This window comes from Annulohypoxylon maeteangense (genome assembly GCF_022496945.1).
Source record: "Annulohypoxylon maeteangense strain CBS 123835 unplaced genomic scaffold GGS22scaffold_7, whole genome shotgun sequence".
NCBI lineage: Eukaryota > Fungi > Ascomycota > Sordariomycetes > Xylariales > Hypoxylaceae > Annulohypoxylon > Annulohypoxylon maeteangense.
The window spans coordinates 1,598,427-1,620,583 of NW_025953254.1; the positions used below are offsets into that span (position 1 = coordinate 1,598,427).

At 44.6% G+C, this 22,157-nt stretch overlaps 6 protein-coding genes across 6 annotated transcripts; 3 read left to right on the plus strand and 3 right to left on the minus strand.

The window, feature by feature from the left end:
* Positions 1-158: 158 nt before the first annotated feature.
* On the plus strand, positions 159-2,018 carry GGS22DRAFT_200041 (PLP-dependent transferase; the record flags this gene model as incomplete). The annotated part of the gene is made up of 8 exons (XM_047966381.1): positions 159-249; positions 332-385; positions 439-584; positions 651-793; positions 861-872; positions 927-1,127; positions 1,190-1,441; positions 1,496-2,018. 8 exons carry the CDS (start codon positions 159-161, stop codon positions 1,977-1,979), a joined length of 1,383 nt encoding a protein of 460 aa, XP_047819746.1. The 3' UTR covers positions 1,980-2,018.
* A 1,822-nt stretch (positions 2,019-3,840) lies between these two features.
* Positions 3,841-6,711, plus strand: GGS22DRAFT_179585 (acetyl-CoA synthetase-like protein; the record flags this gene model as incomplete). The annotated part of the gene is made up of 1 exon (XM_047963695.1): positions 3,841-6,711. The coding sequence occupies one exon, from the start codon at positions 3,841-3,843 to the stop codon at positions 6,709-6,711; it is 2,871 nt and encodes a 956-aa protein (XP_047819747.1).
* Positions 6,712-6,864: 153 nt separating this feature from the next.
* Positions 6,865-8,870, minus strand: GGS22DRAFT_135919 (acyl-CoA dehydrogenase NM domain-like protein). Its single transcript, XM_047958585.1, has 2 exons — positions 7,306-8,870; positions 6,865-7,193 (listed from the first exon to the last, which is right to left on the minus strand). Exons 1-2 carry the CDS (start codon positions 8,433-8,435, stop codon positions 7,019-7,021), a joined length of 1,305 nt encoding a protein of 434 aa, XP_047819748.1. The 5' UTR covers positions 8,436-8,870; the 3' UTR covers positions 6,865-7,018.
* A 30-nt stretch (positions 8,871-8,900) lies between these two features.
* GGS22DRAFT_162280 (uncharacterized protein) lies at positions 8,901-9,646 on the minus strand (the record flags this gene model as incomplete). The annotated part of the gene is made up of 2 exons (XM_047961203.1): positions 8,901-9,447; positions 9,507-9,646. 2 exons carry the CDS (start codon positions 9,641-9,643, stop codon positions 9,285-9,287), a joined length of 300 nt encoding a protein of 99 aa, XP_047819749.1. The 3' UTR covers positions 8,901-9,284.
* A 2,233-nt stretch (positions 9,647-11,879) lies between these two features.
* GGS22DRAFT_135953 (uncharacterized protein) lies at positions 11,880-15,116 on the minus strand. Its single transcript, XM_047958586.1, has 5 exons — positions 14,734-15,116; positions 14,445-14,665; positions 14,173-14,378; positions 13,399-14,117; positions 11,880-13,330 (listed from the first exon to the last, which is right to left on the minus strand). The coding sequence occupies exons 1-5, from the start codon at positions 14,771-14,773 to the stop codon at positions 12,000-12,002; spliced, it is 2,517 nt and encodes an 838-aa protein (XP_047819750.1). The 5' UTR covers positions 14,774-15,116; the 3' UTR covers positions 11,880-11,999.
* Positions 15,117-18,305: 3,189 nt separating this feature from the next.
* On the plus strand, positions 18,306-20,376 carry GGS22DRAFT_162287 (interferon-related developmental regulator-domain-containing protein). Its single transcript, XM_047961204.1, has one exon. It carries the CDS (start codon positions 18,771-18,773, stop codon positions 20,160-20,162), a length of 1,392 nt encoding a protein of 463 aa, XP_047819751.1. The 5' UTR covers positions 18,306-18,770; the 3' UTR covers positions 20,163-20,376.
* Positions 20,377-22,157: the final 1,781 nt, after the last annotated feature.

The window sequence follows — 22,157 nt, forward strand, 5'->3', positions numbered from 1 at the left end:
TAATGATTTTGTATCTCTCACGATGGTAAGATGTTTTGATGATCTTAAGAGATATGTTTTCATTATTGTAACTTCTATTTGCCCACCTACCTACCTACCTACCTACCTACCTACCTAACCTTTGTAATACCTAGATAGGTATTCAAAAATATTTGACAATGAATTCTATAGCTCGCTCAAAGAATGTCGATATATTCGACCCAACACCCCTTTTATCAAATCGCGTACAGAAATATGCACCCGGAGCTAGTAAGTTACGATCACCAATTACGATTGCCAACTCGTTATGATAATTGGAAAAAATATCGATAAAATGTTAATAATCATATAGTTAGAAGGCTTCTTCCTCTTGAAAGCCTCCCAGGCATGATCTCACTCGTTGCCGGTATGTTCCTCTTCTTTCCATCTTCTATCAAAATCGTTAACACTATGATACAGGAAAACCTAACCCAGAGGTATTCCCTTTCGAAAAGATTACGCTATCTCTTAAGGGATCAAATGAAGAGATCATCTTGACCCGGGAAGATGGTCTCGTCGATGGCCTGCAATATGGCTTACCCGGGGGGAATCCAGAATTGGTCAGGGTTAGTGGCATGCCCCTTTACAACAGGGTTATTCGAAAATGACTAATCGTGTGTACGCATAAGTAGTGGTTTGAAGGATTCCAAAGTGAACTCCACGGCATTGATAGGAATCAAGGATGGTCTTGTTGCATCGGGAACGGGAGCCAGGAGCTCTTGCATAGGACATTCCAAGTTCTCACGGACCCTGGTGATCCAGTACTCATTGAAACGTAAGTTCTGTTATCAGAAAATAAGTCTCCGATATCAAAGCGATGTTCTAACATAAAATTTAATTAGGCCAGCGTACCCGTAAGTAGTGTCTTTCTCATATCGTTTTGACAGTTTAGCTAAATACTCGATCAGGGGCGTTGTAGGCTTCCTCCAAGCAGAAGACTACAAGCTAGTACAGGCCAAAACAGACAGACACGGCCTAGAACCTTCTAAACTAGAGAAATCACTCTCCCAATGGCCTGAAGACCTGCCCCTCCCTAAACTCCTGTATACCATCCCCACTGGATCGAACCCAACCGGCCGATCGTGCCCGGAGTGGCGTAAAATTGAAATGTGAGTGGTATACAAGTAACAATCACTAGGTAAACTTCAGAAGATATCTAACAATACAATAGCTTGCGTCTAGCTAAGAGATACAACTTTATGATTCTGGAAGACGACGCATATTATTTCCTCAACTTCGAGAACGAACCACAGGGAAAACCACGCAGCTACCTGGCTCTTGAGCAAGAAGTCAATGGAGAAACCGGTAGGGTCGTACGATTTGACTCAATGAGTAAGATCGTGAGTGCTGGCATGAGGCTTGGTGTCCTGACTGGACCTCTACCAATCGTCAAGAACGTCATAAAGCTTACTGAAAACATCAAGTAAGTATCTGAGACAAACCCCATAAATTTACAGCATACCGATAACTATCATAGCCTTCAGCCCTCATCTACGACTCAAATCCTAGCTTTGTCCCTCTTCCGGCACTGGGGCCACACGGGTTTTCTAGATCATTGCGCCAGGGCTAGCGATTTCTACCGTCGGAAGCGGGATGTATTCGCAGCAGCCGCGGAAATGCATCTCAAATATCGCGCTACATGGGATCTACCAACTGCGGGATTATTCTTCTGGCTAACTTTGACACTTCCACCTGGCGGTGACACCTTCGAGCTATTGAGCAAGAAAGGGATGGAGCGCGGATTGCTTGCCATCCCCGGCGTCGCCTTCATGCCGGATAACCGCAAGACTTACCAGCTCAGGGCAAGCTTCAGCTTAGTGACCGAGGAGCAGGCATATGAAGCTTGTAGACGAATCGCCCAGCTAGTGGATGACGCTTGGGGAGACTGGGTGCGCGAGTTTGTGCCGGGACGGGTAGATAGAAAGGGGCTATCCAACCCAACAACAACCGTCTTGGCATAGGAACAGACAGTCGTTAAAAATCAGATAACTAGGTCTTGTAAACTCTCACTACCTTACATGTATAAGACCAATTTACCCATTATGCAATTCAAGTTCACATTTCCTTTGAGGGTGCATCTTTAACATTATGATTTCACTTCACTGGCTGTTTCTCATACCCTAGGTTAATGCTGAGTATCTCAATTTATTCAGTATGACACGAATGGTCCCCAAATACAAAAACCTGGCATTTAGAACCACTTTAAACTTCGTACACATGTATCCCGTGTTACGAATCGTAACTTCGATAGCCGGTTACTCAATTTCATCTTTTTAGATTCAATTTCCATAATTATGCGTACCTCCTAAGCATTGTGTATCTCGTATCACGACACTCCGCATTCATATCCAATACCAACATCCTATAAGATACCTAGTAGGTATTCGACAACTTAGTAAGATGTCCTATGACATCTCACCAACATTCAAAACCGGTTCAGGTACTCGTTCTACCAACACCTATGAAACCCCGGTGAGAGTAAGACAAATTCCGCGTTGTACTATGTAAGCTCCAGGGTTACCACGCGCAGAATTACCTATACATATCGGGGATATCAGCCGCACCTTTGGTAGGACTTGTAAATAAAGAGGTACGCCGCACGCATACATGGGGCTAAAAATTACATACAGTCCTACCTGGCAAGGCTGTTAGTCCTTCAAAATGAAGTGATCAAGCCATGGCTGTGATGATACACGAAATTTTCATGTTAGCTCCGGACTTCAAGTAAGATTACGAATATAGGGTGCCTACATAGAATACAAGGTGGCATTGTGGGATTCACCTTGTGTTATGAAATCTATATCATAAAAAACATGAATGAGGCAACTAGTGTTAATTTACGTAAAAGTTTAGTTCTTTCTAGGACGAGTCGGGATTGCTTCAGGCAGCCTCTGTCCCTTCAGGTCAAAACATGGTTATTCCAGTCAAGATTTAGCTATACTGAGACATGTTAATGACAGGGAACATGAGGTAAACCATCTTCAACAAAGGGAACTCAAATAAAAATAGCACATGAAGTAGGTAGTTAGGTGATTCATCACATCCAACTAGAGTACGATCGTCTTATTCGTTTGTCTCGGGTATAAGCCGTTTTGCTTATTCATTTCTCAACTGTTAAGCCACTTGAAATGAAGGCCCACAAATAGGTATCTAGTAAGCATCTTGCCGCTTCAGTCGATACAAATGAGGCGCCAACAACGCGCGGAGTATAGATAACTGGGGTTACACAAGCAGGATGTAGTCAAGCCACTTAGGCAAGCCGTCGTTTCTGGTATGGAGTGTAGGTAGGTATGCTTCAGTTGGCATGGTGTATAGGTACGGACTCCCCATCTTGACCCGAGGATGTTCTAGAGCGCCCCTATTTCTTACTAACGAGTGATAATTAGTATTTGGATATGTAAGATTAGATCTAAATCTTGGCTCGATCGGTATTACTATATACACCTCATGGCGAGATCGAGTATTACTATCGTATGATTCTCATCGAGATGACGGTGGAGGATGTTGGCCTGTCTGGGATAGTCCTCATCGGTCAACCTGAGTGAATTTTCGATGGGTACCTGGGTAGGCAGCTAGGGTGGAAATATGTTTAGAACATCCCAAAGCGATACATTCGGTCCTGTTAGTCATTACCTAGATCGATCCTTCCAAAGCTTCGCCATGAACTCCTGTCAACCCCGGACTGGGATGGTTTTGCATGCTTCGTGCAGCCCAACCGTCATTAGGGGCATGTCGGAATATATAGATACCTACATATATGACTACCTAGTAGATGTTGTTGAAAGATATAGCAGAACACAGGTAGCAATAGCAATGACCTCCATGACAACGACGATGTCAAACTACGATTACCCATTCGACAATGTTGTTGATGCCCTGAGATATGCGGCCAATCAAACAACAGAGGGTATCTCGGCATATCCAGCAAACGATACCAGTAACCCACACGCGGCTCTGAAACTCTCTTACGCAGAGTTACTGAACCTAGCTGAAGTTAATGCTAGTAAATGCAAGCAGAAAGGCTTTTGCAAACCTGGCTCTGTTGTTCTTGTCCACTTCGACAATGCTCTTGATAGCATCATATGGTACTGGTCCGTCCTACTGTCTGGGGCTATCCCTTCCGTGACCGGGCCGGGCATGTTCAGCCAGAGTGCCTTAGACCGCAAGAAGCACCTCAGCCATCTCCAAAGCACCTTCAATCGACCTCTATGTCTCACGCGCCGTTCCCTCATGAACCCCTTTTTAGAAGACGCCAGCGAGGAACGTATCGACATATGCACCGTTGAAGAATTAGACAGCGTGGTCCTCACCAACTCAACGCCCATGACACCGTCTCCTGAGCCATCTCCATCCAGTATCGCCGCCGTCATGCTCACATCAGGAAGCAGCGGTAACGCGAAAGCAGTCCCCTTAACACATCGACAACTTCTCGCCGCCTTCAAGGGCAAAAGGGATTCGGCAAACTTACAGCACCCAGAGAGCCCATTCCTGTCGTGGACTCACATGGACCATGTAGCTAACCTGGTCCACTGTCACCTCTTCGCTATCGTATCTTGCGTTTCGCAAATCCAGGTTGCGGCCGCTGATATCCTTCTCAACCCTGTGCAACTACTGAACCTAGCCAGCCGTCACCACGTATCACGCATTTTCGCGCCAAATTTCTTGCTTGCCAAGATACTCAGACTTTTCAAATCGGGAACGGCATCCGCACTAGACTCGGATCTGAACCTAGAGGCGTTGTACATAGATACGGGAGGCGAGGCGAACGTCACCGAGGTCTGCGTTGGACTACAATCAGTACTGAGCCGATACGGCGCTCCTCCTGACGTTTTCAAACCGTCCTTCGGCATGACAGAGACTTGTGCAGGATGCATCGTCAACGATAAGTGTCCTAGCTACGATAGCTCCCAACGTCTGGGTTTTACCTCGCTGGGTGAACCCATGCCTGGTGTGCAAATGCGTATTGCTCGGCTAGACAACCCGGGAACTGAAGTCGCAAGAGGTGAGCGCGGCAGTCTGGAGATCACCGGCGACGCGATCTTCAAGGGATACTACAATAACCCCACAGCCACAGCCGAAGCCTTCACCAGCGATGGATGGTTTAGAACTGGAGACAACGCCTACATGGACGAAAAGGGTCAGCTTCACCTAGACGGTCGGACTAAAGAGATGATCAATATCAATGGCGTTAAGTATCTGCCGCACGAGCTCGACTCGGCACTAGAGCAGGCAGAGATCCCGGGCACCACGCCAAGTTACTTCTGCTGTTTCGCCATGCGCGACACCTCAAAAGCAGATACGGAAGTCGTCGTGGTACTCTACCTTCCCTCATACAAGGATGACGATGATGAGGCCCGCTACGAGGCTCAAAGCAGTATCATTCGCACCTGCAGCATGCACACCCACTCTCGACCCCTAGTCGTGCCGCTGCGAGTCCAAGACATGCCCAAGTCCACACTAGGCAAGCTATCGCGAACCAAGCTGAAGGCCGCCCTAGAAGAAGGCGTCTTCGCAGACCAAAAGGCCACCAACGACGAAGCAATCGCAAGATACCGCCAGAAAGTCCGGGGCCAACCCGAAACCATCGAGGAAGCCGCAATCCTATACATCATAAGCCAACAGCTCGAAATGGGATTCGAAGACGACTTCTCCGTCAACGACTCCATCTTCTCGACCGGCGCAACATCCATGGACCTCGTCGCCATAATGCAGCGTCTAAACGGCTTCCTCCGATCCTCGGGCCACGAAAAACTCATCCGGCTCACGGATATCCTAAAGAATCCTACCGCAAGGGGTATCGCGTCCCGCGTCGCCGTCTCCACCGGCAGAAAGAAGCACGAGTACGACCCCGTCGTTACCCTTCAACCCCATGGTACCAAAACCCCGCTCTGGCTCGTGCACCCTGGTGTTGGCGAGGTCCTCGTCTTCGTCAATCTAGCCCACCACATCACCGACCGCCCCATCCACGCCTTCCGCGCGCGCGGGTTCAACGCGTCGGAAGGGGAGACACCATTCAATTCACTCACCGAGGTCTTCGAAACCTATCGCTCGGCGATCAAAAAGCGACAGCCTACGGGACCGTACGCGATAGCGGGGTACTCGTTCGGAGGCATGGTAGCGTTCGAAGTGACGAAGCTGTTGGAGGCCGGGGGCGACGAGGTGCGGCTATGCGGGAGCTGGAATTTACCCCCGCATATCAAGTTCCGCATGCGTGAGCTGTTGTGGGACGAGTGCGTGATCCACCTGTTCTACTTTGTCGGTCTGATGGATGAGGCTGCGGCGTATACCCATAAGCCGGCGCTGTGCGCGTTCGAGCGCGAGGGCCGTCGTCTCGACGCTATTCGCTACCTTAAGATGTACAGCGACCCTGTTCGCTGGGACGAGCTTGGTCTTGATGAGGAGTACTATCTCCTCTGGGTTGGGCTCGCGTCTAATATGCAGGGTCTGGCTGTCGATTATGAGCCCGAGGGGAGTGTTGCGAATATGGACGTTTTCGTTGCCGACCCACTTAGCCATGTGGCGAAGAACAGGGAGGATTGGGTTAAGAATCGGTTGGCGGCTTGGGAGAGCTTTGTGAGGACCGATGTTCGCTTTCATCATGTCGAGGGCGCGCATTATACGATGCTGAATCCGGAGTATGTGGTTAATTTCGCTAAGACGCTTCGTAAAGTGCTGAGGGAGAGAGGATTGTGAAGGGGATGAAGTTCATGACACTGGGAAAAGATTTATGTACGAGAATTGAGATATTAGATAGATAGGATGAGGAATATATTAGAAATACAATCATTTCATATGTCGCAGACAGACTGGTATCGTCTACCAAAATCGCTGTTAATCATACTGTGTCACCATCTTGGATATCCAAATCGTCGTTATCGCGATCGTCAAATGAAGAACAACATTTCTCACAAAATTTGACGTTCCATCGCAATATTCCTCATCTCAAATAATTTATGAAAAGTGATGATACGTGACGATACAAACGATGAAACCAGCCACTTCATTTCGTTAACCCCGAAGGCCCGTACGTCGCCGCCCAGGGATCGTAGTCCGGAGATAGCATGAGCTCCTGCATGTGGCGTCTCCTTACGCCGACATTGCCGCCATCGAATATTGGCAGTCCAATCGCATTCTTCAACAGCTCGGCGAAAGGTTGTTCGACATCATAGGCGGTCCTAATGGCACAAGTTAATATAAGATACCCAGATATCCTTGAAAAAAAGAAAAAGATTTTTTTTTCGAAAAAAAAGCAAAACAAAGGACTTAGAAGAAAAGAATTCAACATACACCCCCACCGCATTAATAGCGTCCGTCACAACCTTGACCGCAGCATCGCTGCAATACACCTTAGCAGCGAGCGCCAGTTCCCTACGAGCGCTATAATCACCCGGCCCATTCTCCATAGCATGCGCCGCCTTCCAAGTCAACGCGCGACACGCCTCCGTCTGCATTTTCATGCCAGACAGCAAGTCAGCAACGGCTTGGCGTTCGAGAAGCGGCACTTTCCCCCGCCGATCGTCGCTTTTCGCGAAAGCCAGAGCTGCATCGAAGGCCGCGCGCATGATCCCCACACTCATCGCGCCGACGAGAACAGCCGTCAAGTCGAAGGCTCCGGAAACCACGGCGGCGGCCTCTCCCGGCGGACAGAGCACGTTCTTCGCGGGGACGCGTACGTCGGTGTATTTTATGTGGTGACCTGGACCTGCGGCCGTGTGCCCGAAAAGAGTCACTTCGCGCACCACTTCGAAGCTCTTGTCCCCGCTGCGCTCGAGATCAGCGCGCGTGATTATGATTAACACGATTTTGTCTTTAGGATTAGTATCAGGGTTCTCAGCCGATTCCGTGACGTCCCGACAGACGACACAGGCTAAATCAGCGCCTCGGTTATCCCAGCCTACACTGTTAGAAGCCCACTTCTTCTCGCCGTTAATGACCCATTCGTCGCCCTCACGACGAGCTGTGGTGTTGAGCCCAGGAGCACCCTTTTCCAAGTAATTAGCCACACCGCCGGGCTCGCTGAAGACTAGTGACGCCAGGGGTGTCCCTTCACAGCCAAGGAACGGGGCAAGGAATTCGCGATGTTCGGGTTTCTGTGTGAGAATCAGGGGCATCAGACCAAGCGCTGTCCCGAAGATCGTAAGCGACGCCGCAGGTTCTACCGAGTAGAATTCTTCAACCAGAATCGCGGTCTCGACGAGAGATCCTCCTGTGCCTCCTAGGGATGGTGGAATTTGGCCTTTTATCAGTCCCCCAGCACTCGCAGCTGCGTAGGCCTTTCGAGTAACTTGGAACTGGTCATTGGGACTCTGTAGTGCCTTATACTCTGTACGCACAGGCTTAAGGACATTATGCGCGAAGCTTGCGGCGGCATCGCGGACGCCCGCCTCTTTCTGGCTGAGATGAAAGTCAATCGGCATTATGGCTTAGTACCTGGAAGTATCTGGTATGATTTAGAACATATCAAAGAGACGACATACGAGGTATTGTGCAGAAACTCCCCTTCAAATACCTCCAAGATATCAATCAGTGAGTAAGAGAGCTAAGAAAGCGGAGAATGCTAACTTACTGAGCGATTGACCCCTATTGGTGCCTTCGTACTGGTAGCACAGAACTAGAACTAATATAGGAGAAGCTAGGTCCTATAGGTGATGGGGCGTTTCCCATTCCTTTTTAGAACAGCTGAGCACAAGGGATCGCGGAGAACCAGCGTTCATATCAATCAGGCAACCCCTATCTGCCAACGTACATGATCCGATGTTACCCTGCTAAGATAATCATCAGTGTCTGCATACCAGGTGTATCCTAGGTATTCAGGCCATCTCGAATTTATCCATAGATATGATTAAACTGCCTCTCCCAATATCACTCCAAATTCCGGAGATGTATTATCAGCTAATATAGGTACATTGCACTATTGCTTATAGAGAAGGCGTGTAAGAATAGGTAGATATCTGCCTCTTACTCATGACCACTGTGGATATTACGATATGCCCAAGTTAAATGGGGCATCAACTTGACTAGACTCGAACTAGGAGTTAGGAGTTAAGTAGATTCTTGTTCAGATTGATCAATATAGCACCCATATCTCTCCGACCTCATACAGAAATCTCACCTCCAACCAATGGTGATGTAAAAGAAACATCTCAATCCACGTAAGTCAATAGAAACATATACAATCTCATGCCCCTTTATCCAGTACTAGGTAGACTTAGGTAGCTGAGCTAAGCACCTAGATAGAGCATATCCCTTATCTTTCCAACAATCGTTCATCGTTTCGAACTTCGAAATACCGAGGAGTCCCCCCTAGAATTCCCTCGTCCAGAGCTAGGGCCTCCAGAAGTTTGACCTCTCTCCCGTCGCCCGTTGCCGGCGCTGATGCCAGGAACGCCTAACATTCCCGTTGCGCCACATCGATTGCAATTAACCCGACTGTATTAACATGATCAGTATTTTCTTATAATACGCCTCTTTTGGGGGGATTGCTATACTCTCTTGGGTTGCCTTTGCAGTTGGGACATAAAGACGGCATGTCTCGGTTCGATCCCAGACCGTATATAGCTCTGTCTTCATCCATGGCGTAAGAGCTCGTGTAGTATCCACACGTCTGTTGTGTCTGCTGCGCCATTGTCACGCTAGTGTGTCGAATAGTAGGTAGATATGGTTTTCTTTGAAATATAATTGATGGTTTATATCCAACGTCGTTAGTTACAAGTCACATTGTCGTCTGATGAGGAGTTGGTCTCCCTCACTTTATAGAGAAGAAGAGCTAGGCCTTCAACATGGCATGGTACTCCCTCCAACTCATCCGACAACAATCTCATTCCGAATCTTCAGACTCACCGCCTCATTCAAGGCTGTTCGTCTCACCACACGACATCTCCAACTGACCACAAAGAAGTGTCGCGCGCGGAAAGGCGTCAGACGACGAAACACCATCATGACTCTTCCGGTCGGATTCGAGAAAAAGAAAAGATAAGAAAAACAACCTACCTACCAGCATTAAACTATTTACTTTCTTCTACCTCCAATCATGTAACCCATTTGGCACCTCGAGGCGCTCGTCGGCTACGACTTATGATCCTAGCACACTGGACTCGATGACCGGGTGCGACACGAGATCTACGGATCCGTCGAATCCAAGCGCCGCATTCTCTACCCAAGTTACATCCATCATTATCATTCCACCCCATGTTCCAAACTTACCGAGACGTGATCAATCCCTGCCGACCTCTCACAATAGGTTTCCGCATGCACCCTCAGATCTCTCCTAGATCTTAGCTCAGCGATCAGAAGAAGATATACCGAAGCGCAAGGACTCGACACCGTTAACCTGAGTAGCAACTCCCGAGTCGATGGGAACACAAGACTTGTTCGGGAACCTACGTGGCTTCCACGGGTTTGCGGGGGAAATACCTAGACGCGGCTCGGATACGCGCAGCATGCAGAATCCTGCTTCGGACCGGAAGGTTATCTACCTAGTAGCTGTCCGAGTAAACCACGGGTCAATTACCGAATCTAAGGCCTGGGTAGACAGAAACCCGCTCCCGACGGTGTGGTTCTTGTAGTACGAACAAGGGGCGGTGGGAAGGGTGAACTGTGGATAGCTCCTCGGCCCGCGCTCCTAGGAGAGGTATGAAAGCTGCATGTCTCACCGTCTCGCGGGTGCGGACCATCAAGCCACCTCGCTACCGATGGGCCTTCAATCTGCCTATTCGCCGATATATCTGTGACGTTATCAGCCAGTCAGCCTGGCTGTCCCAAGAATAGCACACTTTCCGCCTGACAGCCAGATCGATCGGATAGCGAAGGCGATCTTATCATGTTCATGTATATATGAAACCCTAGCATGGACGATTTTCTCCAGGGATAAATTGTCAGGTTCATTTATTATTCCCGTTATCGGGCTCCAATCACCACCTAAAGACCCCCTAACCTACGCCTCGAACCATCATATTTCCGTCCTCTTCAATGAGGTAAATATATTCCATGGGGACGAGCGGAAATGTGTGCAACCTCGTAACATGCTATTTCCCGCCTAAGTTTGTTTCCGCTGGCATCGGAAGTCTCTGGGTCGGCATCTAAACTAGGTAGGTATAGACACCATGTCTCAGGTTTCCCATCTCTAGTAACTTTAATCACCTACTTTACCATACCTAGCAAATGATCCCTTTCAAGTCAAAACATTCAACGATATCGATGTGAAGAACTGCTACATCCGAAGCGTCTCTTACCCGATTATTGTCGTGATCATTCTACCACCCATCCCACCAGCTATCAACATTCTCGAAACATCATGCCAACCGGGCAATATTAATTTATAATATCCATGATTTTATTCAATTCGTAAATTCTTAGCAAGAGAGATTTGATTTACTGTTGCAACGTTACGTTTAAACTAAACAGAGAAATGAATGAGAAAATAATAGTAAATAGGTCTTAGAAATGACAAGGGCTTACTGATAAAACACCAAGAATACCTTTACCAATACGGATCATTTCGTATCCACGGGCTAGAATACCTGTCATTAAAAGCGATTTGCATTAGTTGCCTAATATGCTAATCTTCCAGTGGACTCGAGCACATGCACCCATTGCCAGGGTCTGAACAGGGAAAAGAAAGCCTAAGTAAATCAAAGCAACCTCAAATTCATGTCCATCCGTGCTAGTCCATCCACCCTCTTCCCGTACAAAATGATGTTCCGTGATTCGTCCCTTGCCACCCCCAGATAAATGCAGTGGCATGTACTTAGTTCAACAATCCTCCGAAACAAAGAAACCGTGACGCCACTCCCTGACCCATCTGCGCCGTTTGCAATATGGATATAACTCCTAAGGAAACCGAAGTGGTCTTAGTTCCGTCATTGACCTACATACCCCCGTAAGTTACGAGTTACACAACAACCACCACCAGACCTACCCGTAATAGACACCTTAAATCGAGTCCACGACCGTTACTCCATTTGTCAAGCAATAAGAAGCCATTATAGGACCGGCGCGGTAGAGACCATGAAGGTGAATGCGGCAGCACCTCCGAGAGCGACACAGGCTGCTGCTTGCGCGAAGCGACGTCTCTTCGATGGTTGGAAATACTCTGGTCGTATAGAAACAGCGATGGGATCTACCTGTACCTCACTCTGAGGAGGAGTAACCTGACAAACTGGGATATCGCTAGGCATATCTTCAGTTGCGGTGGAAATTTCCTGTTCCTTGCTCGTGGGCTCCGTGTCAGACTTGTCGCTTGGCTTGACGTTCGCCTCACTTATGGTACCGTTTAGTTCTGGTAGAATGGGTTCATCACTGAAAGCATCATCAAAGGATCGCTTCAAGTTATGTTCCTGCAATTCCTGATGGGGTACCGGGGCGGCTGATGGTGAGGTAGATGTGGCTGGCATAGAGACGACTTGCATAGGGTCAGCTGGCTGTTCGTCACGGAGCATCTCAAGCCTGTTAGCCTCTTGCACAAGGAGATCTTGAATCCCAACGCGTCTGGGTTGTTGGCTAGTGCGATTTTCGGTTGCCATCTTGCTTAACTGGAATGTATATGCACTAGTCATATCAAGTTCTGGACTCTGAGGTCGTTCAGAACGTTGGTTGGGGAGATCCTCAGTTGGAGGATTATTGATGAATCTTTCCCCAGACAACGACCATGCCGGGTATGAAAAGTCTGGTTTAGCCCATCCGGGTTCCTGCATTTGGACATCGCCGAAAAGAGGATAGTTGGTATCGTATGGGGGAGAGACATTAGGTGCAGTGATAATATCGACACCCTTCTCCGTAGACTTTGCTTGGTTGTCACCAATGCGAGCAATTAGAGCCTCGCGGAAGGTCGAAAGCGGATCTTGGTCGACCGCCACACCACCAGCCTGATGATCAATATCTTCCACTAGGGTTTCTCTAATCGCCGAAATTGGTGGTGGGGGGAGTTGGTCCACGAGAGTCGTACGATTGCTCTCTCTGGCTGCGAAGAATTCGTACTTTCCCGACTTCTCTCCTAGAGCCTGAGCCCTAGAATCATTAGGTGCACGGTCAATCATGGGGTGGCTTTTGAACATTGCAGCATCCGATGGACTTGGTTCTCGAGGATGAGTCACCGGCGTGCCTTGCTGTGTAGGTGCAGCAAATAGGAACGGCGTGACAAATGATGACTTCGCATCAGAAGCTTCGGTGGGGGCGGCCACGGTAATTGCATCCGTCTTAGATACCGGATTCTCAAGCGAGCCAAGTACCGGTGAGCTCGCATTCAACGCCGAGTCTACAGAATCCTCACTCGACGATGAAGCACCATTTTCAGAGTACGGCAAGTCGTCAGTGCCTAGAAATGACATTATTGTTAGCCTTCTGAGAACAATGAACATTCGGCACGTTCACATGTGCACTTACTCTCATAGTCACCCTCCCAAAGAGCGCGTCTTCCATTATCACTATCATTCTGGCTGGAAGATGAAGACTCGGCTTCCCAGCCATAATCATAAGAAACAGAGCTTGAAGAGCCGCCGTCGTCTTCGTCTTCGTCTGTTTCTTCGCTCATAGCATTCAATCCATCAAGTGAATCTCTAGTTACAACCGAATCATTATCCGAATCTGTCAATCGGATATCATCACTATCCATTTCCTCGTCGCTTTGTTCGTGATAGGGATCAGGGTTATGGCTGTGATCGGAGAACTGATCCGGGACATCATCAAGACCTGCAAGCCGGGGAGAATGATATGTGGTCGTCGGCAAGTCCGGCACATAGCCATTGACCTTAAAGCTACTAGCTCCAGGAGGGACGATACTAGGGATGAATGGACCAGCGGTTGAAGAAAAGGCAGGAGAGTGACGATTACTCGGCACAGTTAGCTCATGGTCCGAATGCTCATCAGGCTCAGAGGTTAGGTCAATGACATCGGAATTAAGATTATTGTGAGCAGTGTGGTCGTCAGCCTCATCGGTATCATCTCGAGTTAAGTCGATTGATAGACCACGTTGAATATTGCTCTTCCGTGTCGGTGGTAGGGCAGTCTCAATTACACTATCATCGTCATCATCATCATCGATATCATCTGGGATAGTGAATACTCGAGTAGACAGGCTGATAGTCGGGATGGGTTGAGGTATCCTGCGACAATGTGTTAGCAGACTTTGAGTGGCCACTAAGGAAATCGTAAACCTACTGAGGGTTTTGTCTGACTGTATAAAACTCGACCGTGCATGGAGGGAATGTCGATGCTGATCTAAAGATATCGGTACCAAACCGGAGCAAGTCACCACTTGCTAATCTGGCTAGGTTGTGCTGTTCCAGTCTTGATTCTTTCCCAGTTCCATTACAGGGAGTATGAAAAGTCCCATGAAGAGACCCGATATCTTTAATGAACACGCCCTATATATTGGAGTCAGAATGGGAGTGGCGAGAAGTGCAGCCTTATCACAAATTGGGTAGGCTTACCTTCGGGGTGCATTCGTAATCGAAAATGAGTTCAGCATGTTGTCGAGACATGACTGGACTATCAAACCAAGCATTGTCTACCGCGGCAACGAAGCCCTTAGCTGGGACTTTAGACGCTCGACCGATTCGGATAGAAGGCCTCTGGCGACTGAGGGTAAATTCACGCTTATGTACAGAGGGTTCTAAATCAATAGGTCGTAAGATCAAGTTGATGGTTACAACTGGATTGGACACGAATTAGTTGGATGCAGATAAATATGAATAACAAGTAGTAGTAGGTATTCTTTACCTTCATCATCATCAACACTAGAGTTATTGATGGTCGTCATTTTGTCCGGTTCTAGAAGCCGGCGGAGGACAATACTTGGTAGCAGCCGAGCCTTGAGTGTCGAGACAGCGCCTCGAGATTATCGGATGGTTCGCAGTTTTACGGCACAGTGAATCGAAAGCTTAGGGTATGCGGATTTGATGGAAAATGAATGACGCGGTGATATTGTACAGATTTCACAGGTGGCCGGAGTTGTCGAGGTTGTCGAGGTCAGGAAATGAGAGAGTGAAGAGTAGGAAAGATGGGAGTGACGAGGAGGTAGGAGGGGGGGAAGTGGTTTCGGTGGAGTCGCCTAGGTTCCAAGGTTGGTTATGTGTGTCAGAGAAGCTAAGAACGTGCGATTGCGTTTAGTACATATAATAGCTGAGAGCATGGACGGTAGAAGGTGGACAGTGGACAGTGGTCGGTAGCACCTACCTGCGCTGATTGGCGTGTCTCCTACCTTAAGAATACATCGAATGTATTCGACGTTAATGGGCAAGTGCGTTGCGATTGGCGGGGCAGTAGTAAAAAGCCAACCTTAGGGGAAGCGGGCAGCGGGCAACGGGCAACGTAAGTTTGAGAGAAGGAGTTGCGGTGACTTAGATGAATTAAGAATGTCACCCTAGCCTTGCTGAAAATATGCCTCAGTATCTAGTCGCATTTTATCGCAACTCATGACATCTATTAGAAGCATAAAATCATTAATTTACAAGTTACATCCTAAGATGATGTAGATGAGGGAGGATCCATAGATGTTAAAGACGAATACATAAATCCCGCCAGTACCCAGACTGCCAGATGACCCAGATGATGTGGATTAGGCAAAAGAGGAGCTAGGATTACTAGTAGTAACCTCTTAGGCAATCACTGCACATCTTGGATGTTGGAAGCTGGGGTTCTCAGAGCTAAGGCGGGGCTGTGACTGCCTGATAGCCCGATAACCCGATAAGAACCTTATCAATAGCAGTGTTCCCTGTAGTCTCCACCTGACTTAATGCATCCCATTTACTCATTTTAGGCACTATATGATAAGGCTGAGAGTCTTTACATTGCCTCTAGCTTCTGGAATACCAATTATTATATTTCATTGGATACTTTCGGAATGGGTATAGGTTTTATTATAGTTATTAATAATAAATATAAATAACCATATTTGAATTATATAGAAAGTCAACTATCGTAGGGGATGTCCGAGAATTTCCTAGATGACTTAAAAGGCTTCGATTAATAATATCTCAGCTAGTGGGGTTGATAGGTTGATGGTGGGGTTGACTCAATGCACCACGCTTCTGATAGTTGCATTGGATTATCGACGGGACTCCAATATATGAATATACCTAGAATATCCAAATGGTTTAAGAAAACGCAATATTTTCTTCCGAGGTGAAGTTTGCCAAACATGGGAGATACTTAAAACAAGCATTCAAATGTTAGAAGTATATTTTGGCCAGCTATGGAACATCAAAAGCTAAAAGGTACTAAGGTAATGAAACACGTTGAAAAAAAGCATAGAAATACATGTATATATCAACAAATCGATGGATGGTTAATGTACTGGCTAGCGTGTCAATCCCATGAAAAATACATTAGTATTCGAGGTACTTGATACCAGGTACCCATTTCCGACATGCTAACATCCGTAGTGGGAACATCCCACTTATAAGAATAATTCTAAATAGCTTCAAACTTTTATATATATAGGAATAATTTAATTAGAAAAAATAATTCCATACTTAATATATTAATTTTATAATTAATGTAATAATTTTATAATTAATTTAATAATTTTATAATTAATTTAATAATTTTAATTATTATATATATAAAAATAATTTAATTAAAAATAATAATTTATAATTAATAAAATAATTTTATTATTTAAACTTTGTAATTTAATTTAAAAGTTATATTATAAGATTTTTTATATTATTATTATAATTATAATAAGTTCGATTTTTCGATTTAATTCGATTTTACGATTTAATTTAATTAAATATTAATATATTATTTTATTAATTAATTATTTAATTAATAAATTTATAAATTAAAACGTATTTTAATAAATCGAAAAATTAAAAAATTAATATATTAATATATAAAATTAATCGATTAAAAAATATATACGTAAATAAAAACGTATATACTTTAATTAAATAATTTAAAAATTACTTACTTAATTAATTATTAAATAAGTAAATAAATAAATTAATAAATTAAATAATTAAATAATTATAAAATTAATACGTATTTACTTAAATAAATAAATTTATCGATTACGCGATCGATATATTAATATATTTATTACTTAAATTAATAAATTTAAAAATTAAAAAATTAATATAATACGTACGTACTTAAGTTAATATAACGTAATAACTTAATTAAATATTTTATAAAATTAAATAATTAAAAAATAAAAAAATAAAAAAATAAAAAAATAAAAAAATAAAAAAATTAATAAAAAAAAATAAATAAATAAATAAGTAAAAAATACGAAATAAAAAGAAAAATAACGAAAACGGTAAGTATTTTATTAAATATTAAAAATAATAAAAATATCGTTAAAATAAAAATAAAAAAATTAAATATAAAACTTTACGTAAATTAAATTAATCGAATAAATTAAATTAATTAAATTAATTAAATTAATTAAATTAACTAACTAAATTAATTAATTAAATTAATTAATTAAATTAACTAAATAAATCGAATAAATCGAATACGTATTTATTAAAATAAATAAATAATTAAATTAATTAAATTAATTAAATTAATTAAATTAATCGAATTAATTAAATTAATTAAATTAATCGAATAAATCGTATACGTATTTTATAAAGTAAGAAAATTAAATATATTAAATAAATTAAATAAATTAAAGTTTAAGAAATAATTTTTAAGTATAAAATTTTTAAAAAAAAATGAAGTTATTTAAAACTTTAAAAAGTATTAAAAAGTATAAAAAAGTAAAATAATTATTTATAATTACTTCGATTATAATTTAAAGAATAACATTTAAAAAAATAAATGTTATTTATAAATTCGATTATAATTTAAAAAATAATTATTAATAATATTAAAAAAATAATTATTATTAATAAATTCGATTATAATTTAAGGAATAATTTTTTATTATTTACTAATTTAATTACGATTTAAGGAATAATTTTAACAATATTCGAAAGAATAATTATTATTAATAAAATAATTAAAAAGAAAAAAATAATTTTAAAAATATTTTAAAAAAAGTAAAATTATTCGCATATATTTTATAACTTTAAAATAATTCTTAAACATGATCGATTCTCTCGATATACCTTGCCACCAAATTTATATGGGAAGGTACTTAAGACTAGTGGAAATATTCTGGTAAAAAGAATAATTATCTTATAAGAATAATTGTAAAGATACCCTTTTTGCCGCTACGGATGTTAGTGGCGGTTCAATAAAACTGGGGAACATGGAAGCCCCGCGCCTACTCATATGACGAGTTGAGTTACCAGATGACGCGCACCTTCCTTCCTGTTTTTCCCTTTACACAAAGTTCCTGCGTTTGATTAAATAGGAAACGAGAATCCCTTTCGCCCTTTCCCATTACCATAAGACCTATATCCGATCAGTCCGGTTTTAACCTTCTCAAGAAATTATAGTGCGCCTGTAAAATCTTTATTTCACCGCCTATTCTTATTTTTCGCAATTCGCAATTCGCAAATCCTAAACTCAATTTATTTTCAACGACTCTATTGTTCCTGAACCAGCACATCGTTTTTTAACAAGCGCTAACATACCCGTCACAAAGAGGGTTTCCAACGGCCTATAAATTGTATAAATAATCTAGCTCTTAATCCATCCCCATGGAATTCATGTCGCAAACAGCCCAATCGTTTCACTGTTCGCATACTAGAGGATTCAAGACCTGATACTTTTTTCCAACTTACCGCATCTATCGACGACGGACATAACACCACACTACCCTAGCGTATTAGTAAAGCATTCTAGACTTTCGATCCACCAAAATGCACGATCTAAGAAAGAAGATCTTCGAGAGCGGCAAGACCGTCTCTAGAAAGGCGCGCTCGCGACAGCCTTCTCGACAGCCATCTGCGCAACAGTCACCCGCTAGTTCACGCCCTGGTTCGCGTGCTACTAGTCGACACGCATCCGAGGAAGATGATTCTAGCGAATATGAGTACACCGACAGTTTAGCAAGTTCTCTCGTCATCTCGGAAGAGGGCGACGAAGAAGGTACAGCACCACCATCAACATCAGAGGTACTACACAACCATATCGTGGACTTGCTAGACCAGAAACGCGACAACGGCCAGGATCGAGCAGAAAAGTTATCAGCCTATACAGAGTTGATTCGACACCATCCAAGTGCCGAGGAAATCGATGCGCAGATGGACGAACTCATTCCTATGCTGCTTAAGAGTGTACGCGGTCGTCGGACTCCACAAGGAGTTATGTGGTCACTGAAGGCTTTAATGGTGACTATCCTCTCGTCTGGAGCCGAGAGCATCTATGGTCGCGTGTATCCAACTCTCAAGACTCTCTGCGAGAACTCGGATTATGATGACGACGACAACGAGCAGATCAAGGTAGCAGCTATCCGAGCTATGAGTGTCTCGACATTATGTGGCGGAGGCTCTGTTACCGCTGCCGAGGAGTTTTTAGAGTTTCTTATAGAAATCATCCAGAGCGATGGACACGTCATTGATGCTGGCGATAATGGTCCAGTGGTCGCTGCAGCTCTGAATGCTTGGGGATTCGTTGCGAGTGGCCTAGATGACCTTGAAGAGCAGAGCACCGAGGCGCTGGAAGCATTTATGGAGCAGCTTGATAGCGGTGACGTCGACGTCCAAGTGGGTGCCGGATCTAACATAGCGCTACTTTTGGAGAGTGCTCGCGAGTACGAAGAAGAGACAGGGGAGACATGGAATATGCGTTACGATCAGGATGCGCTTCTTCGCCGCATGCACGCGCTCACTAGGGAGTCCTCGAAATCCATATCCAAGAAAGACAAACGACAGCTTCATGGCAATTTCAACAGCATCGTGACATCTCTTGAGCATGGCAAGGGTCCAGGATACTCAACCGCACGACGTTTTGCGAGCAATCCTCACACAGGCGGCAATAAATCGGACTTCAATGGCGACTTCCAAGAATATGGTTACAGACAGAAGCTCCGAATTCAGAATATCAGCATTGTGATTGACACTTGGTCGCTATCGGCTCGAGTTGGAATGCTCAAGTCTATTCTCGGAGGTGGCCTTGCCAGCCATTACCTGAACAACCCTGTCGTGAGAGAACTATTGAGCGGCGCAAAGACCGAGTACGTCTCAGCACCGCAGAACCAGAAGCCCAGCAAGTTTGAACGTAAGAATCGCCTGAAGGGATTCTCAGATTGAGTAGTTTGAGACACTAGACTACTAGGCGACTTCGTACAGACCGAATACTGTCTGATAAATCCCGTCTTTCAATTTCTTTTGGACTGCAAGCTCATGCTGATACCCGTGCATGCATGCTAGCAACAAGGATTGGTTTTATACATCGCGATTGGCATTACTGGTACTGTTTAGCTTTAGAGTATATTGTAAATAAACACTTCATTTCATTTTGAAATGTCTTGGTTCTCTTGATTACTTGGTTACATGATCCCAACACGGAATGCCTAAACAGGAGATATCCATACCTACCTATCAAGGTAGAGGCAGGTAACATGCACGCAGCTACCCGCTTCCTGTGATACCCTCCTTTGTGACATGACACTTTCAGGGTCTACCCAGGCTGCCAGGTACCTACCTACACTGGATATTTATTTCATTCACATATGGGGCTTTTCCAACGAATACCTTGGTACCTACCTAACCATAAGGACTGGGTACGGTGCCCACTTGACATCCAACAATTAAATGCTCGATCGTAGTCCCTTTTCTGGTGAGCTGGAACCTCTAAGACCACTGCAACTCGATTGGCAATTCATAATCCAAGACTTATATTACTATCAAATGGCCAATTCATTAAATACCGGAATGGGAGACTGCATGTACATTGCAAGATACTCGGCGAAAGTAATGGGGATGTGTCACCATTCGAATTGTAAATTGTTAGGGATTGCTAATTGTCAGATGAATATTTGCCGCCTGCTGCAAGCTCTTAAGCTATATGGGACGATGGCGTTGGGGAACGTGGCTCTGGATCAAACTGTTGAAGTCCGGAGGACAAGCCTTGATCACGTTGCAATCCGAGAGGTCGCCAACTTCCCACGATACCGCAGCACTAGAAATCCTAAGCCCCGATGTAAAGGAGCGAGACATGCATTTATTCGCCACTCTTGCCGATATGTGCCTTGAAATTCCTTAAAAAAGCATTGCCGGACCATAGAATCGAATCTGCAGTTAGACGAATACTAATCGCCGGACAGTAAGTGGCTGTAGCGACGTTGGGGGCTTTTTGTTATATTCACACTCTAGGTAGGCTGCTCTACGTACCTAAATTGGACTCGCAACGCAACGTCTCTTTTCCCCTTTGCCGGTCCACTGGGAATGAAATATCCCGCCGGGATGGCGACTGGATAGACGCAGGGCAAAAGTCCTGTAGGCTCTAGTGTATTATGTACAGTTATAGGTACTGCGAGTGCTGCAAAGTCGTATTACATGGAGGTTTGTCGCAGATCGGGTGGCAGCGTGATTGTGCATCGGGGGCCGTGATTAGCATGAAATTGACGCTCTTACGGTGCCCCCTATGGATGTAGCGGTTGCCGGTACGACTCTAGACGTATATAGACTATCTAATCACATTTGTTTCTCAATGTGGGATTGGTGAGGGGCGAGAAGAAGTCGGTGAGCATAGAGGCTTCCGTAGGCTCGTCGCAACTACGATATGATCATCACCCCATATGGGGGTTGAAAATCAAGATAGATGACGAATTGGTTGAAGAGCATGTTTGACAGATTGTAGAACCGATTCGTCCGCTGGTTAATACTGCCTAGACGGTTTGGCCGGGTCAAGTACTCTGTAATCACTGATCAGTCCTAGTGGATTCAGCTAGTCAAGCTAGAAGAATCCCACTATCCCATGGATACAACCATAGACATGCCGAGGCGTTAAGCCAAGGATCAAGCTTTGATCCAAACGGGATGCGGGTCCAGTCAATTCAGCGGAGCGCACATCATCATCGTTCCGTCGAAAATTAGATCGTCACCCAGCCAAAGACGCAAGAGCCACAAGAGCCACTGTGCAGGACTAATATTTACTAGTAGTTCCGTCGAACTATGGTCTCTGGATCAACTGTAAATCAGAAATAAAACAGGGGAAACAGGGGAAATTGGGCAGCAAACGAAACCAGGTCGTTGGTAAACAATCAATCTCCCTGCCAACCACCCCATAAAATAATATATCGT